The 19,721-nt window shown below is 41.7% G+C and overlaps 1 protein-coding gene across 1 annotated transcript in view; it reads left to right on the top strand.

The window, feature by feature from the left end:
- Positions 1–19,721, top strand: part of LOC146981904 (transmembrane protein 132C) — a 171,538-nt gene that overhangs the window by 118,330 nt on the left and 33,487 nt on the right. Inside the window, exon 4 of the mRNA XM_085787535.1 lies at positions 8,334–8,520. Within this exon, the coding sequence (XP_085643661.1) occupies positions 8,334–8,520 (187 nt within the window). The remainder of the gene's footprint in view (positions 1–8,333; positions 8,521–19,721) is intronic.

Here is a 19,721-nt window from a genome sequence, read left to right as displayed (position 1 = left end):
TCAAGTCAATTATTATCAGCACATTATACATTATACATTAAACATCTCACGTGGCTTATATCATATTGTATATTATCTTACTGATTGTGTTTAATTCATACTAATTATTTAGCAGCACTTTATGGTTGTAACTGGTAAATTAAGTTTTCAATACTTTTCTACTGTTGGTTTCTTAAACAATGCATCTTGCATTAAACAATATCCTACATTTTTAAATTGATCTTTTTTTTTTTAACTGATTGCAAAGTATGTCTTTGAACAACAGAATGAAGAAGAATAGAATAGAATAGAACTTAATTGATCCCCCAAGGGGGAAATTCACGGTGTCCCAGCAGCAACAAAGACAAAGACAAAGAAGGTAAACATATCAGTGTTCCTCTGTGCAACATTCACAATACAGTAAATAGAATAAATAAGAAAAGAAAAAGAAAAACCTATGTGTTGTTAAAGTGCTGGATCTGTGTGTGTGTGTGTTCACGCTCCATTTAGTAGGCCTAGTAGAAGTAAGTAGTACGAAGTAAGAAGCAGAAGTAAATCTTTTTCAGACTAACCTGTTGGTTAAGTTGCATTGTGGGTAACGTAGTAGGTGCCAGGTTTGTCAAAGATGAAAATGCATGAAATCGAGAAGACACCGTCTCTGGATCTGTGGCATTGATTGATTTTTTCTAACTGCCTAAGGAGAAGATTTCTAACAACAACACTTTCTTCTTTAGTTGTATCTGTCTGTTTGGTATTCTTGTTTAATACCAGCAGCCACTGTGTGAGACTCACTCAGGGATTTATCTTCTGGCATCACTTTGTGGAATGTGCTGAAGACAAAGTTGTGTACCAAAAAATACATACAGTATGGCAAAGGACTTATGTGTCCTGCTATAATAAAAAAAAAAAAAAAACTGCTACCAGGATCTGCCCCATATCTCCAACACAATCTTTTAAAAGAGAGCTTCTTTTAACACCTTGGTTTATTATTTCCTCTATTTTTGCTCTGCCAGTTTAAAGGTGTGTAAATGAATGTCAGTTGACAAGACCGTAAATCAAAGGTATTGGTTTAGGATCTCTGAGGAAATACCACAACATGAGGGATGGCCTGGTTCGCCTCACTGGTCTCTCACTGCAGCCTTCACATAGGGAGACACTATGACATGTCTGAAATAGAGAATTCTTGCACACGCACATTGATCCATATAAACACACACACACCAAACACAAACCCATATGTTCGGAGGCAGCTCGGTATTAAAGTTTAATCAAATGTAAAATTGGCATCGTTTTCAATGTCATATTGACAAGTTAATGTTGGTGGCTGTGTGGTCCTGTCGACAGGCTCTTTGTACAGAGGGATGTTTATAGTGCACAGGAACACCGTTGTTCGTGTGAAGAAGGAAAAAAAAGATGCTTTGAATTTGGTGTTTTTATTTTCTCATGTTGTGTGTATCCTTGAGAGAAATTTCACGTTGTCAACTTTATAACCTAGAGACCCTTGGAATTGGTTTAGAAAGAAATGTGACTCTTGATTTTTGGAGAAAGTGATTTCCTGTATAGCAGTCTCTGTTTGAACCCCATGTACAATTCATCTGCCTGGTATCTGGCTCTAAGCCTCTTGTGGCCACTACATTCTCTATACAGTATCTCTGCATAATCATGAACCTCGAAAGCCACAGAGGCAGCGACACCTCGCTGACATTTATCACTATTATTCTCCTTCCTGTCTTCCTTTTATTTGACAGTGTTTCAAGGGGAGTTTACACCTTTTTCTCCTTCTGTCACTATCTCTCTTTCTATTCTGGACAAGCCTGAATTGAAAAGGTCTGCTGGGTATAGACGTCTGGGGGTACATTTCCTCCTACACCCTCCTCAACCCCTTCCAACTCAACAACCCCCACTTCCCTCCATATTCAGAAACGAACCGTGTCTGACTGGAGAAAATTCTTTGGGATATAAGAATACAGATGGACTTACCATACTTGCTTTGGGCTCAAGTTCTGCCTAACTTTTAGACATTTGATATTGGAGTACCGTTCCCAGCCTCCACATGTAAAAAGTGAAATTAGCCTATTAATACATCATGACTAATAATATGTATCCATGGTAACTCTATCCCATAGGGAGTGTCTCTTTCCTTTTCTCCTCAAATTGATGCTCTGTAGTTTTTTGTTGTCTGCAATGACATATTGGCTTTTGAATGTATCCATGACTACAGTACATTCACGCTCCGAGTGATTTGCTTTGATTGCTGAGGGCTGTGAAAATGTGACTTGAGACTGTGGTTTCTGGTCTGGGTTACCTCAGCAGAGAGATTACGCTCCACGCTGTGACCTCTGGGGGTCTGTTCTCAGAAATCAGACCCAAAAAGAGGCTCTGGATACTCGTTGGAAAGTGCCCTGGGGTAATTTACTTCTAATGGGCCCCTAATGTAAGATATTCACTCCGATGGGCCAGACTGTTCTGTCTGTCCTAATAACTTTAACAGCTCTTATTCATGGGCTGTTGTTGTCATATCATATGACACATTAAGCAGCTATTTACAGTGTGTATTGTGCATCATGTCCTCACCAGTTATCTTCCCTTTGGTTATATATTCACATACGTATGTGGCCAAAATCACCAGTGGTTAGTCAGGATCACAGCTAAAGAACCTGAGGAGGTCTTACAGTTATAGTTTAAATTCTGAAATGTGATTGTTTTAAAGCAAAAACACAAGATTTCCAACTAGAATTATAGTCCAGGCATTGTTGGACAGCTTCGAAATGTAATAAAAATACAGCCCAGCTTATCTTATCATATATTAAGTTTCACAGCTTAACAATTGAATTGATTTACAAATATATTGGAAAGAAAGGCTTTGTTCTCCCCAAATCCCTTCAGCTGTGGTTATAGTGCAGTATTTGCCAGGTTTATTAACCATCATAAAAATAATGGCAGACAAGAGGACCCATAATCTTATCAAGATCAGTTACTATAATATAATTCAAAAACTCGTTGTCTCAGAACATCAATCTGTTGTTCAATCTTTTAATTGATAGCAAATGAATCTGCAACTTTATTTTGGTAATAGCCAATATCAATCAATCATGGGAGCCATTTTTTAGTAAAAACCGCCAAACACACTCCCACTGGCAAGAATTTAGCTTCTTTAAAGGGACATTGTGTAAAGTCTCATGTCAGGAAAATCGATTATTTGTTCAAAAGTATTTTTTTCATTAATCAGTAATCCCCCCTATCAACAAACTTAAGTGTTCCGGTAAGCTCTGAATTCATATCATTCATATCTACATGGAGCGAGTAAGCTCGGTGCTGACTGCCATGTCGTGTCGCCATGGCACCTCGGAAACTCAGCGGAGACACCGGAGCTGTCGGCTCAGGTCGAGGTGGCGTCTGTGAAAAGTCACCGTGGTAACGCAGTGAGGAGGAATGGAGCGTTACACTGATGCTGCATTCACCTGCAGTCGGGCAGACGGCCATCACTAACAAACCACATGTCATTTTAGTCACAGAAGTCCAGAGAAAGCCGGTAAAACGTGGGTCAGATAAACAATACGACATCGCCATGACAACATATTGTCACGTGTATTGTTTTGCCTCGTGCTGACGGACCACTTGTTTACATAGAGGCTTGGTTATACCGTTACGTGCAGCGGCTGTCGTGCGTCTGCCGTCTGCCCAATTTCACATGAATGCAGCATGAAAAATCCTCATACTGTGCATATTAAGTCCATAGCAGAGAGTTTTGTGGAGAAGACATGTAGTAGTCAGTAGTATATTTTATCGTAGGGAGCAGGTGACTGTTGTCAAGAGAGTTTGCTGCATTGATGTTTGTATTAGATTCAGAAAACGTCATTCTGCATGAGTGGTCAGGTCAACGCTGTTTGTCTGTGTGTGTACATGCTCTGCTGTACTGTACTGTGTGTGTGCATGTACTATGCATGACTATAATTGTGTGTGAGTGAGTGAGTGAGTGAGTGAGTGAGTGAGTGAGTGAGTGAGTGGTTGAGTGAGTGAGTGAATGTGTGTGTCCTGGCTTCATTGTACTGACTGGTTTATTGCTGTTCCAGGTGACGGAGCATGAGAACAGCAGAGTTTCTGGCTGCTGTTTTCAAGCACCACTGAAGCCACAAATTTGATTATTTTTTTCTCTCCACGAGTAGTTTAGAGTTGAGGTCCCCGCTCGCTCCCACACATACACACTGACACACAACAACACCGCTGCCTCAGAGTGTTTTGGACAACATCTCCTCTGGTTCCACCAGCCGACATTACGGTATGCATCTTCATCTGTCAATTTCCATTCAACAGCTCTTGTTACAGTGGATCTGACATTTGTTATGGCCCTTTGTGGTATGAACTCTCCATCTTCCTCTTGTATCTTATACATAAATTATACTCAACAGAGACAACAAAGTCAGGTCTGTGTTTCCTATGTTTCACCAGACATGAGGCCAAATCACTCTGCTGTTGTCATGTCACGACGACACCAGGGGATGTTGAGCAAAACTTGACCCACGGGCTGAGAAATGAAGAAAATGGATCTGAACACGTCGCTTTATTTATCCCACAAAGACTCCCAGTCTATCACCCTGGCTTATTCTCTAAACCCCATTGGGTGAGGCAGTGGACACATGGATCCCGATGACATCAGGGGGAGATTAAACAAGACGTGTCACAATGACACAGTGGGTTTGATAAAGGAACAATGGAAGCTCTTTCGATTATAACTCGTTCTCTGGAGACCACTAACTTCATCCACTGTCTGTTTATTCATTTTGACATTTGAATCAAACTTTCTTTAACGTACTCGCAGCACAAAATTTCAATACTCTCCGGAACGCTCCCATCATGATAAGGTGGAACTTCATCAGCTGTGTAATTAATGAAGACAGAAGTTGAACAATAAAAGTTTGGATTTGTTATAATACATTTTGAAAGGACATTTGGATTGTGTAGTGAATGTTATTCAAATAATCTGCTCGCACCTGATTGTTTCAGCTTTTGTATATATGCAAAGCTGAATTGAAATGAAAGTTAAGCAGCAGTTGTGTGGGATTTTGTGTTATGTTGCAGTAAACTAATAAACATCTTTTGGCCCTTTTTAGATTGAACCAATAATTTGACATTTTGGGAAGTGTTCCTATTTGATTTTTGTCTGAAAGGTAGATGAGAAGATCAATACTACTGTCATATCTGTCTGTTAAATATCTTAAAATGGCCAACAGCTGCTTATCTTAGCCCGGCAGCTCTTCAGCTGCATTCAGATGTGATCAACACCCATTATCTGCACTTCTGAAAGCTCACAAATTAGCACATTGTGAATTATTCCTTCAGTCGTTCGTTTAATTTACTCCTATAAAAAAAACATGTATAAAAACTTGTTTTTAATAAATACAATGTGGTGCTAAACTATTCCCTGCATGACCTAGAGATCTGCTGGTGTCGCCGTGATTTATGGCCATCCTGACTGTGGCGGAACAGTCTCCTCGCAGCCACCCCGGTGCTATTCTCAGTGAGTCGGTTGTCAGCCGTCTCAGGCAGCATCTTGTCAAGTCTGATTTCCTCTCTGGTGTAGTCTCCAAAGCTGGAGGGCCAGCTGCTTCCAACTTTAGGGCCTGTTATCAACTGAGCCCCTCTCTGTTGCCTTTGGCTGCCCTGCGGTCGTCTGTCTGGCCTCAGATTTAGTGAAACCACAGCTAGTTTACAGATAATTATCAGGCCGAGGCCAGCTGTGTGGCACACATCCACAGGCCCTTTGTTGCTAATTGAATTAGGCCGCATGCTGGAAGTGACAGAGAAATGAACAGTTTCCCCCAGTGAGCCGTGTGATTAGCAGACTTAGACAGAGGAGGTCGTCTCAGGATGCTGGTGTATATGTGTCTGACTCAACGCCTGAGTCACATCCACCCTGACACCGATGTTTCTGTCAGATTTCATTTTATGACGCGTGTCAAAGGGGGTCAAGTAGAGTGGACAGTGGAAAGCAGAGCGCTGCCAGGCTTTCTCTGTGAGGGAAGGTGCCCAAAATATCTCTGTTTATTGTTTCCGCTTATTGCCATCTGCTATACAAATTACAGGCTAGCAAGATATACAACCAGCAGCAGCTTTCACTTTTAAGAGTCATCATAAAAAACATGATAAAAAAAACAATATCCGCTATGAGCATTACATTTATTATATCTTATAGTCTTGAGCATTGAAAATCATGAAGCTTTAGGTAAAACACGCACCTGTGGACACTCTCCATGCGTTGCCATAGTTTCTGTTCATTCCCCTGCAAAAGGTGTCGTCTGCCAAAGAAGCTAATGGTTGACCCATAAGTGAAGCAATGGTGTGTGTTTCTTTCTGCATTCACTCTCGTCCTTGACCTAGTCTCACCTAAAATTCAGATTCCTTCCCTTCACTACACACTTTTCTACATCGCTGTCGTCCTTTCAACTTGGATATTTCTGTCACAAAAATGCAAAATTAGTATGTCTGAATACTAAAACGAAGCAGCAGGACTATTTATACCCCACACTGTACACGCTCATAACCTCAATATTTTTGCTGGCACCTTTCTTGTGGGAAAAAAAAATAAAAAGTAAAAAAAAAAAACTCATAAAATTCATAGCATTCACAGCTGCTATTAAACTCTGCCAACTGGATCATGCAAGCAGGGAAATAATTGACATTTCTGAAGGGGGGAGAAAAAAAAGCTAATAACAGACAACTTCTGTGTCTTTTCTGGGGGCCCTTTAACTTTGTCAAGTACTGTACTCACATAGTGTGTGTACAGCACAATCAAACCTTTCTGCTGCACTGTCACTTCTATTCTTTTGCCCGTGTGTGTGTGTGTGTATGTGTGAAAAGTGTGTGATGTTTGCTGGAGCAACCTTTCTGCAGTAAAAATGTGCCTGTGCAGTAGAAACTAGGCCATTTGGGCTGATGGCTGACACAGGCCCTGTGTGATGCTCGGCGACTGCGGAGCGCTCAGAGGTTTATTTCTGGACGTCCGTTGCATCATCTGTTAACTTTGTTTGCCTGATGAAGCTCATGGCTTCATCGGTCCGCAAACACAGATTAGCATCTGTCTCTCCCACGCGGCATTGTGGGAGTCCATGACGACGCTTACAATGGCTCAACAGCAGTCTGATTGGTACAGCGTTATGAAATGTGATACAAGTTATTTGGTTGTCATCTTAATTATTTATACGCACCTCTGTTGGATGTGAAAATTGGGTTGTTGTGCTCTGCTGCGCAACAAATCTTTCATTCTCTCAGAATAAAACTGAATAATAGGAGAATGATGTGGGAATAGTGTCAGACCTATGTGAAGATGAGAGCAGTGGATAAAACATTCTCTATTATTTATCGTTTTACTGTTTTTAGTCTCCCATTCATAATTTAGGACATTATACATTTGTTCTGCTGTCTTTCCGAGAGTATTATATCTCTTTATGGCAATGTTTTGTTTGCTTGATACTAAAATAAGCTTTTAAAGTTGCCTTTTTTTCTGTTGTGTGCTTTACAGTATTTTCCACTCCTAACAAAACACTGTGGATTTATTCATCCCTCCCGCTCTCAGTCTCCCCCTCTTCAACCATGCTCAAATTACAAAATGCTGTTTTGTGCCACTGTGCCACAGAGACCATGCATGAAATTTATTGGCCCCGAGTCCTGCCATTTGACACGCAAGACATGGCTAACAGATCTTGTGCCATTTCCCATCTCTTCCGGCTCCCGTGTAAAGCTGACCTTTCCTGCCTGCAGGCTATATTTAAACCCTGAGCACCAGAGACTTATGGCGCCATGGGAAATTTTATTATCAACGCTCTCCATTTGTCTGACTTAATTCAGGCCTGCCGTAGATCGTGCCAGAGCATGCCGTATATTTACACTCTGCTGCAGCAAACAAGGGCACCGGTGACAAACCCCACCATCAACACCTTAGCAGGGGTGAAACATTCCTTTGAACTGCTGCGCAGAGCTTCGGCGAGATTATAGGTTGTATTTACAGTGCACATCACCTGGGGGAAAGTGTGAGAGGAATAAAGAGAAGAGGGTGATATTATTTCATAAAGCGGAGGGTTGACCAGTGAGTCAAACACAAAGGGACTTGACATTTTGAAGAATCTCAGTTGGTAAAATGTCATAGATTTCAGCCACAGACACATTCATCAGCCCTTATACCGTCGTCATTACATCAGACAGAGGGTTGAATGAGCTCGCGAACATGCACCAGTTCCCTTATCCACACACATACACACACACACATGCACACGTGAACTTTTTCTTTTTCAAACTCTCGCCCAGCCATCTGTTTAACCATTCACTGACACTGTTTTTTTTCTTCTGCACCCTGGCAGTTCTGAGATGGGAGTTCAGAGGGTGCTCCAGGTGGATCTGAAAATGGAAAGCTTCCCAGAGCCGCTGGGCAGCCGCTGGATGGCCTGGCAGGTGGAGTACCCAGCCAGTCGTGCCACCACACAAGAGGCTGAGACGGAGATCCGCCTCGCCCAGGAGGACCTGGCCGGCATCGTGCCCCTGGCCATGGTGAGTGATGCCACTTCCAGCTCAGTGCGACGCCTAAATAGATGGCTGCAGTGCACACTCATCACTGAGTGTGAAATAGTGTGTCTACTCTATTAGATGTACACTTTGAATGAACATTTGCAAATATATATATTTTTTTAGCAGATGAACAGAATACTTTGCATTGGAAATGGCTGAGCACTTGTGAGCATGACTGGTGGCAGCCTGAAGGAGAAAATGAATGTATTCATGATCCGGTCACACATTTTGTACAGATTTTCAGTGAAGTATAAATATTAGAATAACAAGCAGGATAATTGCGTTTAGATCATGTGGTGTAAAAACAATTTCACTGACATTGAAATTATATCGTATTAATAAATTATGACCATAGACAAAAACAATGTCACACAGACAGAGTATCAGCTGCAAAGCCAAAGAGTACCTGAGAACTTCACCTGCTATATTCCACAACATTATTTCACATTTAAAACATGTAAAGAATATTTGAAAACGCTAATCCACAATAACCTCCCTGCAGTGTCTCTTTGTCCACAATAAAATGAATAGGAGGTGAATGTTTGTTGTGTCTGGTGAAAAAAAATAAAAAAAATATCAAAACTCTAAAAGCATGATGGTTATAAAGCTGCCTACCTATAAAAACCTAAGGTGTTTTGTGGTGCCAGCCAAAGAAAATGCTACAAAAGGGGAAACTTCAATGACTTGTGCATACTATAAAGCATTAGTCCCACATTCCTCTCATTCTCAGTGCATCTATCCATATAAAAGTATAGCAAAATGTTAAAATAAAAATATTCATAAACAATAAAACACATAAATCTATCATTATAAATGCTCTGCTTATGAAATTTAAAAAAAAAAAGCTATTCCACCTTGACCAACTGCAACATAGTGTATACACTACAAATACATCAGCAATAATCCAATCACACAAACATAGTGACATTCTGTAGAGGTCATTCTGTATAGAGAGTAGTTTGCTCTTTGACTGGTCTACTAAAGTACATTTTGCTGGTAATGTACATTTATTTAAAGGGACATTGTGTAACTTCTCCTGTTATCTATTCACAAAACTCGATTATTTGGTTCAAAAGTCTGTTTTTCATTAATCAGTAATCCCCCCATCAACAAACTGAAGTGTTCCTTTCAGCTCTGAATTAGCCGTTCATATCATTCATATCTACATGGAGCGGGTAAGCTCGGTGCTGGCTGCCATGTGGTGTCGCCATGTTTTTACGTTCAGTGGCAGCGTGACGGTAGGAAACCACGGAAAATCAGCGGAGACACCGGAGCTGTCGGCTCAGGTCGAGGTGGCGTCTGTGAAAAGTCACCACGGTAACGCAGTGAGGAGGAATGGAGCGTTACACTGATGCTGCATTCGCCTGCAGTCGGGCAGACGGCCGTCGGTAACAAACCAGATGTCATTTTAGTCACACAAGTCCAGAGAAAGCCGGTAAAACGTGGGTCAGGTAAACAATACCACATCGCCATGACAACATATTGTCACGTGTATTGTTTTGCCTCCCCCTAACCCTGCAGCGGCTGTCGTCCGTCTGCCGTCTGCCCAATTTCACGTGAATGCAGCATGAAAAATACGATTGCGTTGCTTGCGATATACAACCACCGATGGGAGTAATTCCTACACATTGTACCTTTAAAGTACAATTATTGAAATGCTTTTCAGGGGCAGGACTTCACTGTTGTAGCCACTTAAAAACAGCAAACAAAGCATCTGAGGACATCTTCCACCACTGCTGCTTGGATAGAGGAGGCAGAGCTGTAATGTAGGTCTGTGCCCACAGAGTGTGTTTATGAGCAGGCCAGGAGGAGAGCATCTGTAGCTCCCAGCAGGCCTCAGATGGCGTCTAGAGGGTGGCTCTGGCCTGAGGGTAAGCCTGGAGCTGTGTGTCTCCCTCAGCGAGGCAGAGATACTCTGTTGTGTAGATTTACCAAAGCTCCCCCTATAGAACCTCACATGGAGAGACTTTCACACATCTCTACAGCTTGGCTCACTGTCTGATTTAGATCAAGAACGTTAAAGGAGGAAGAAAAAAAAAAAAAAAGAGCGCCATCAATCGTGTTGACTAAAGAGAAAGATGTGCTGTCACATCTGCGTTGATTACTGAAACAAAGATTGCATTCACTTCTATTCTGGTGCTTCTGATCTGCATGATACAGACCTGACTGTTGTGTCAATGTTATTCTCTAAATATTGCCTGTAGCTGTGTAGATGATAGACGCCTGTGGGTGGCTGTTCCTGGATTCAGAGGAACGCGGCGCATTCTCACCCACTGATCCACTCTCAGGATAATTGAAGCTATGTGTCTGATGCTGCAGGATTGTTTGAGTTCCTTCTCTCACGTCCTTTTCATGTCATTGATGTATCAACGCTATACTTGCCTTGCTCCAGGAATGTATAGTGAGCACCCACACTTTCCACTGACAAAAAAAAAAAACTGCATAGATCATTTACATGATTATCTCACAAAGGCTCAACTCATAAAGGAGCCTCAGCCACAGTATTTGCCCTTTGCCTGCACAACGAAAAACACATTCTGAGTGAAATTCTCACTTTTCCAATTGATTTCATTTCATTTCAGTGCTGTTTTTGTAAGAATGGAATCTGTGAGAGAGCGCACCCCCCTCCAAAGCCTAACATGCAATCAGTCACTCCGAAAATGTCAGCTTCTTCACTCTGATTATTCTGCTCATTTTACATAGAAGAGGAGAGTTTATGGCTCACTATCAATCATGCAGCTTTTTTTTTTTTTTTTTTTACCACGCTGACAAAAATCCATCTTAGTTAACCTGATATTACAATTATTTGCTAAACGTGGCTAAATCAGTTAGGCACAGGATGATTTAGGCAGGAAGTCACAGGAGATAAAGATGAATCGTGTTTCATGTTAAACAGATGTGTGTATGCATGGGCATGGTAGTAGGGAGAGGGCCCATGAAAATCCTGAAATTATACATTTTTTGGCTGATGTTTTTATTTTGAATGGCAAGGCAAGGCAATGAATTAATTGGGCCCTCCAATTAATTGGTGTCATCATTTATTTTAAATATATTGATACTGAGAGAATGAACTCTGTGTCACAGTCCTCCCAACATATTGGACATTCTGAGGGAGGAGTAAAATGGTTTAGTCCGCCCATAGACAGCGGCCAGCGACAAGTGTAACGTCAGTGAGCCCAGATTGAATGACCTGGAGGCTAGCTGTCCTCATGCCGCCCAAAAAACATAAATCGGGGTATCAGAAAAAGAAAGACCGAAAAGAAAAAGAAAAAAAAGGCAGAATTAGGGGAAGCAGCTGTTAAAGGGATATTTTACCATTTTGGCAAACTGGCCCATTGCCATAATCCCTATATTCTTAGGAGTAGGTTTGTTACCTTTAATTGTCAGTGCAAGCTATTTTTAGAACGGCGGAGCAGAGCCGTGAGCTGCTCAGAGCTACGCTACGGAGGCTCATGGGATTTCTTGGTTTCCCTCAAACTCATCAAATACACAATCCAACAACTCCACAATGCTCTGGTGGACAAGTTGTGACCTGCACATTCACCACGCTATGAGATAATAACAGAACGTTACCAGACAGAGTTGTTTTAGAGGGAAATACAGAGACTGCTTGATGAAAAACTGTCCCTGAAGGCAACATGCATCGGCAGCTTTGTATAAATTTACCTTGAAAACAACTCTGCGCTTCGTGCAGCATGGATAGGGGCCCACTGAAATTGTACAGGGCCCAGAATTTGGTGCTACGCCCCTTGTGTGGTTACAGTGTAATGTAAAGGATCAGATTCCCTGACCAGCGTCTATTTTTTTGTATTGTCTGATGTTTATTGAAAAGAAGCTGATTTGGACAGTTTTGTTTATTTTGGTTTTGCTTAGTGCTTCCTCTCCTGCACTGACAACTTCCCGAGGTGCACTGCATCTCCGGCCACCCTGTGGTACTTAACACACAACACAAATACTTATACATGCAGACACATTCAGAACTCATTAACTCTGTCTTTCTCCCTGCCTGTCCCCTTTCCTCTCCCTCACACATGCACACATACACACACACACACACACACACACACACACACACACACACACACACACACACACGCAAAGCTTTTGCAATCTGCATGCACCAGTATGAGAGAGGCACACAAGCGAGAAAGAGGAAGGCTGAATTAGATTACTTGGGATCACTGTGGCATGAAAGGCCCACAGATAAGTTCCTCTCCCTCCCCTGTGCTACACTCCTCGCTGATAGAAAAGAGGAAGTAAGGTAATGTAAGAGCAGTGTTGTCAGCCCACCTTAAACACACACACACACACACACACAGGCAGCACCCTCTCTCCACCAAAAGGGAAAACAGACTCGGAGATTCCAATAAAAAGCAGAACTGAAGTTGCTGAGTAGTAGAGATGGAGCTGTAGCAGATTTGGAGCATGAAATATAAGGAACAGAACATATGAAAATCACATGCTTACAAACAGTGAGGTCCACTGACAGCATGAGCGCCGGGCAGAGCCAATTTAGAGGAGTACCTGCAGTCTTCTTCTCAGTCTGCAGAACAGCCCAACACACTGCACCAATAACACAGGGCAGACTGTGTAGCCTGCAAAGTAAAACCCTGGGCAAATTAATCCCAAAATTGCTTGCTGCCTCTCGTTAAGCTTTTTTTCTTTCTGAGTGCTCAGTAATAATTGAAGATGACTCAGATGAGTGTATAAGGTTTTTATTAAGATCCTATTTCGAGCTTATTTCATCTGGATTTTGGCCGACACACTGTCCAAGGACACAAGAATTTCATTCTTCTTTTTTTTTTTGTTAACAATTTTTTATTAATTTTTCATGTCAACATATAGCAAAAAATGAAAATCATTATAATAAAATAAAACACAAGAATTTCTTCAAGAACATCAAGTAGAAACACTTCCACTAGAAATAACCGCTTTGGCAAGACCTATCAAGAAGGTGATTTTGAAGACTGTGGTTTGCCTGTATTCAACATTTGATTTGTAAAAATGTATATGTACCCCTTTTGGCAAGCTTTAAACAGCACTTACACATCTAGTGGAGCCCGAGCAACACTGACAACACGTCAGAGTCCAGTGTCTCACCATTGGTGGAATGACAGTCAAATATTCACTGCTTTCGCCTCTTGTTTCAACCCCTGGCTTCTAAGAGAAAAAGATCTGGGTCTCTGAGAGTCAAAGTAATGAGCAGAGCAGGACTGGAAGCTGCCTAAAGCTGCAGACTGTGGTGTTGATCCTCAGCGGGATCAACAGTATTTACATCACAGACAGACAGCATTAATATCAAAACATATTGCTTAATGGAGCTTTGAAAGAAATATGATTGTCTATAGCTGCCTTTGTAGTGAGCTACAGTGCTGCATCCTCACATGAAGACGAGCTGAAAGCCTCTTCTCATCCAGCCTGTTTGGTGCCATTGTTTTCATTATTGTTTTTCTTTTTCTTTTCTTTTTTTATTTCCAACAGTGGAACATTTCTGTGATCAGTGACGTTGACAGTAAATAAAGGTTACAGATGAAAGAAAGGAAGAAGAAGTGTGGAGAAGAGAAGGGGAGAAACAGACTTGGAGAGGAAAAAGGGAGGGTGCTTTCAGAGATAGTGTGGTGGGAGAAACACATGGGGAAATTCTCCAATCTTTTTTAATCAAGTTGAGAGGGGAGACTTCACAGAGCATGCTGAAGGCATCTGTTGACACAACAGCTCTGTGGTTTTGCTGTAGAAAGTCCTTTCATCTGTAATTAGCACTAATTAGTCTAGGACTGTATTTTGTCATAACGGAAAAGCTGCTGTAATTGTGTTTTGACCAGAAATAATCGCATAAACTGAATGAGCACCCATAACTGACCATGTCTCTAAAGGTTGTAATGTAATAAAGCTAATGACTATTAGTAATGGGAAGCTTATTTTGGATTTGATCACATTTATGGCCTATTACATCAATGGCTCCTCCGACCCATTCCCGGCCCATTTCTGCCGTGTTCTAAATTACTGCGCCCTTGCTGGAATTGATTATTATAAAAAGGTCTTTTTATTGCATTTCCCCAGCCAAGTGATGGGCTCTGCCATGGGTGACACCTCTGGGAAAGCAGCGACATCGTTTTGAAAGATGAGTTCTCCCTTTTTTTCCCCCACTCCCTTTGAAGAGAGCTCCTCCTGTGTGTTGTCACACACCCACCTGCATTGGGAGGGCTCAGAGCGCCGCTCACCACTTTGTCACCAATTTCAAACCGTGAAGCCGCAGTTCTGCAAATGCAGCAATTATTTCAAAAGCAGAAAATGAAAAGAGTACTCAAAACTTTTAGTCAGTTTAGAGCGAGGAAATGCCTCAGAACGTTTTGCTGTCGACTGTGATACGGCTCGCCTGTCCACAGCCTGTCGTCTCTTCACCTGCTTTTTCAGATCTTCTCCTCTCTTTCTTCCCCACCTATTTTCTCTCCTGATGTTTTTATCTGCCTGCTCCATACAAACATACATTAATATATTTACAATGTAGATTAATTGCTTCCCTTGTCACTTTCCACCTCCTTGTGTTGGCATCTTCTGTTTCACTTAAAGTGTGAAAGAGCTGTGTGTTTTTTTGGGTCATCTCGAGATAGATTTTAAAGGCAGTAATTGGATTCCTGTGCAGATTCCCCCTGCACAGTAGGAGGCTGGTCCATTATCTTTTACCATCGCGAAGTAATACGCTCCTGTCCAGGCTGCCCTCATCATCATTACCCATGCTGTGGATTCCTGGTGATGGAGAGGGAGCAGGAGGACAGGGCATACATCATATCTGGACTCATCAGTCTTCCTGTTCCAGTCCAGACACCAAACTGTGCTCACTCACACGAGCTGCGCGGCCACAGAGATGAGGAGAAATGAAAGAAGCCGTTTGTATTCACGTACCGCTCCAATGTATCGTTAAACAATACATCATCACCCCGGCCTTCTCTGGCCACTTCTGCTCTCACATGATAAAGTCATCTATCAACATCCTCCAATGAATGTTTCATTTTACTCCTTTCGATTCCATTCCCTCTGTTGCAATGCACATCTCCTCTGCCAGGCAAGTGAAATCTGGAGAACCATTAATCAAACATGTAGTTAGACATAGAGACATAAGCACTTATATGCCAGCTAATCCTGCAGAAATGCATCACATGCACGCAAAGTATCATGCAAGAACGCTTTTTTCATCAGAGCATGTATTGTATTGTACACCTTATATGACAACCCCCTGATTTCCCCTGTCTAATAACCTCAGCCACTTGTGCAGAGTCTCCGTTGCTGCCATTTTAGCGGAACGGGATAACACTAGCACTTTTTTTTTCCACGTGGTATGAGTCATACAGTTTACAATAAGGGGCTGATGGATGGACCCCATGCGAGCAATCCATTAACATCTACTACAGCACAGAGACTGGTTGATGAAGTGGTAGCAGTAATTGAGGCTGCCGCAGTATGCACATGTGGCATACTACATGTGATGCTAATTGGAGCGGTGGATTGTGATAAATGCCCGACTCATTTAGAACACGATCGTGAGCATTTGACGCCATACAGCTTAAGATTTTCAATGTTCTTTAATTCCTTTATCATAACAGGATGTTAAAGAGGTTTTCAACGAGACTGTATACAGTGGCATACGTACGAGGAGTGGGGTGGGTGAACTGCTGCACCTCTTCATTGCGCTGCTGCAAAGTGGGAGTTCCTTTCAAAAGGAAGAGATACACAGAGATTTAACTGCAAATTCTCCCAGTGTCACTATAAGGGCAGGAGATTGTATGCGAGCAGATCCTTTTGTAATTGAAAAGCTCAAAGTGAATGGGCATGGTTTGTCACCTTGGTGAGACACAGGCAAAAAACACTGTTTTTTCATGCACTGATCAATTTTGAGTTTTTGGTCTATTTTTCTTCCTTAACATGCATTCTTTCAGAAAAGTCAAAAGAAATGGTAGAAAATCCACATCAAGGTGGTTTTTTTTAACTTCATTTTGTCTTTTTGGTTGGTAGATTTCTCCTAAATTCACCAAGGTAACATCTACTGTGACATACTGAGCTGTGTCTGTTGTCTGACCCATGTCAGGTATCATTGTAAAGCTCTCTCTCTCCTGAACAATGATGTAGACTCCAAAAATTGTCATTTCCTTTTTATCAGCAACCAATCCTAAAAGTATGATTTACATTAACAATTTATGGAATTTTACAGTACAAGTCTTTAAAGGCTGTTTTCTCAAAATGAGTTTTTCCTCAGACTCTGAGCTGAAATATCCACTTCAGCAGCACTTACACCAAACCTTCCAGTTTCATTCCTGTCTATATATATAGTTTTTACAGAGGGGATTGTTGATATATCATTCAAAGCCCAATTTATACAACATTTTATTCCTAAAAACAGGGCGAAATTTGATTTTTTTAGGGCTGGTGACAGTATTTTCTCATTTACAGAGCGATGAAAAGAAATATCCAAAATCCCTTCTGTAAAAACTTTGACTCTAATATGTCAACAAAATAAAACAGGAATTTTGAAAGTGGCTTTATCTATTGTTCAGATTTTGGTTCTGGAAATGTAAGCAAAATAGTGCATATTTCATTAGATATTGCCTCATTTACATATTTAAACATAAAATTTGACAAAACTTGTAATACAAAGATTTGTCTTAATGTAAGTGATAAACTTGGGAAGTTTCATGGTCTGTTATTTAAAATTTTACCCTATTCACCTGTGGTGTCTCCCCTTAAAAGCACTGTCTCACACATCCTCACTTTGTTTTTGCGGTATGTGATTAGAGCTACTGTATAGATGAATGTATTTTCCTGCTGCAGGACACATTCCTGCAAAGCTTCCTCATTACAGTGACATCGGAGAATGATCTCCCTCCGTTAAGAAAGCTAACCTTTCCACACCGCCTCTGAAAGCTCCCGCAGCGGTGAGGTCAAATGACTTGTGTCCTGTGCCACTGCGATTCTCAGAAGATGACCTGGGCCACGATGCACTGCATGATTCATGCATGAAACATCACATTTGTGTTAAAGTTTATTTTTGCTGTGCCTACAGAAAGCCTGTACCCTGTGGAACCACTTAAATTGTAGTTTTACTAATGGAATGCTGTGAACCTTCGTCCCCCGTCACCGCATCTCCTAACCCTGTCTGGAATGGTGAGAGAAATTTTGTACAGTGAGGTTAAAAAAAAAAAAAGTAAAAAAAAAAATGCAGGGATGATGTGAAGGGCAGATCAGGACTGACAGATCAATCTCAGAATGACAGGGTCTGCACATGTCCATATCTCGCATCTCCCCCCATTATTGTTAACATCCCACTTCACATTCTGGCTCAGTTCTATCCATTCTGACTTTAATCCCGGCCCACTGAGGTTTCAAAGGAATGTGTGTATTTTTTAGTGGTAATGGACTCTACAGTGGCGCTGACCTTTGTGCCTGCTGTGAGAGGCTGGTGTCCAGAGGGCAGCTAAGCCAAGCTAAGCCAAGCTAAGCTGGCAGTATGGATCTCGATTAGAGACGGGTGAAGGAATCAGACAAAGATCAGGAGGTCATCCCCCTACAGGCATGGTTGGCTGTTGGTGAAGAACTCTTCATCGATTGCCTGAGTGTGATAGATATCAGGCTGAAATTGAGCAGACTGGTGCAGGCAGGCTTGTTTCCCTGCCTCGTGGCCTCCGGGCCCCAGCTCAATGGGCAAACAGCAGGGGCACGAGCGAGGCATCGGTTTAGCAGCGGTAGCATCGGTCAAAGCTCCTGCCAGCTTCCCCTGCGCTGAGCTCCCGCCGCTCTCTCACTCACAGGTGAGCAGAGAGCCGGCCGTGTCCCCAGTGCCTGACCTTGATTTGTCAAGAGCTGAGTCTGACTGTTGTTGAAATTCATCAGGGACGCTCGCTCCTCCCTCCTCCCTCCTGACCCATTGATCTAGATGTATTACAGGTATGGTATTCATGAGAATTGCAGACGATTCATCCTATAAACTTAAAATATAGAACCTCCACGTCTGGCCAATGTTTTATTCACAAGCTCCTTTTTCACTGCACGATGAGCAACTCATGGTCACTGGGCTCCGGAGAGTGACTCCTCTCTTCCAGCATCAGTCCACATTAATTCTCCTTTTGAAACTTGATTTTGTAAGCGCAGACACTATTAAGCATTCTCCTGAAGATGCGGCATATGATGTTGTAAAGGCAGTTCATAGCCAGAATATGTCTTGCTTTATATTCCTTTTGTTACACAGTGATACTTGATGAGATAATATATTAACCTTTAGAAGGACCCTTTGCTTTTGTAGAAGAGGTTGATTAAGGAACTGGGCACGATTCATAACGTGAATATTTGTGGGGGGGATTTGTCCTGTCAGCAGCTTGTCATTGTGACACCTCCCCGCAGTCAAAGTTTACCCATAAATCATGTGGTCTCATTAATAATTTATAGATCAGAGCAATTCAGTGTGACTTAAACATCAATACACTCTATGAACTGTTCTGGAATCATTTTACTGAGCAAGAGCCTGAGTAGCTCAGATTGGAAAAGAAACTTGATACATTATGTCACTGACTACCCTTCTTTTGAAGGTTTGTGAGGGCAACAATACAATATCAATCTTTCCACCTCGGAGCTAATTAAGCTTTGGAATTTTCTGCAAGTTTATGCAACTTTTCTTTTCTTTTACTTCAGTGAGTGTTTGTCTGTAAGATTCAGTGCAAACCGTTTTGTCTTTTGATATTTTCTTTCTTATATTTTAGCTTTTACAGAATAGTTTGATCGTCACAAGTCAAACCCAGGTCATCTAGAAAGAAGATGTTTTCTTCTTTTATATTTGTCAGAGGCACTTCTCTTCAGGAAATATTAACTGGCTGCACATTAAGCTTTATTTGAAAAAGGGCTCTGATATTTAAGAGACCTTAAAGAGCCTGAGCACTGATGGAGATTCTACCCATGGTGTGATTACTGTGAAGGAATGGTTCAACATCTGGTGACCTTTCAATTAACAAGCCAGTAATTATATAGTAATGTAGAGAAATTACCAATAAAAGCAGTCAAGATGAATGGTAGCCATGGCAACCGTTGTTGACCAAAAGTAAATGGTAGATTGGGCGACGACTGCAAATGTCACCATAGTTAACACATAATTACCTTAACACTTCTTGTAAAGTATATTGCATGTCATTTCCTAGAAATAT

Source organism: Trachurus japonicus, chromosome 9, assembly GCF_045865225.1.
Source record: "Trachurus japonicus isolate A0001 chromosome 9, Traja_1.0".
In the NCBI taxonomy this organism is placed as follows: Eukaryota; Metazoa; Chordata; class Actinopteri; order Carangiformes; family Carangidae; genus Trachurus; species Trachurus japonicus.
Note: the sequence above shows the minus strand (reverse complement) of the source record. Positions and strands in the feature narration are given on the sequence as shown.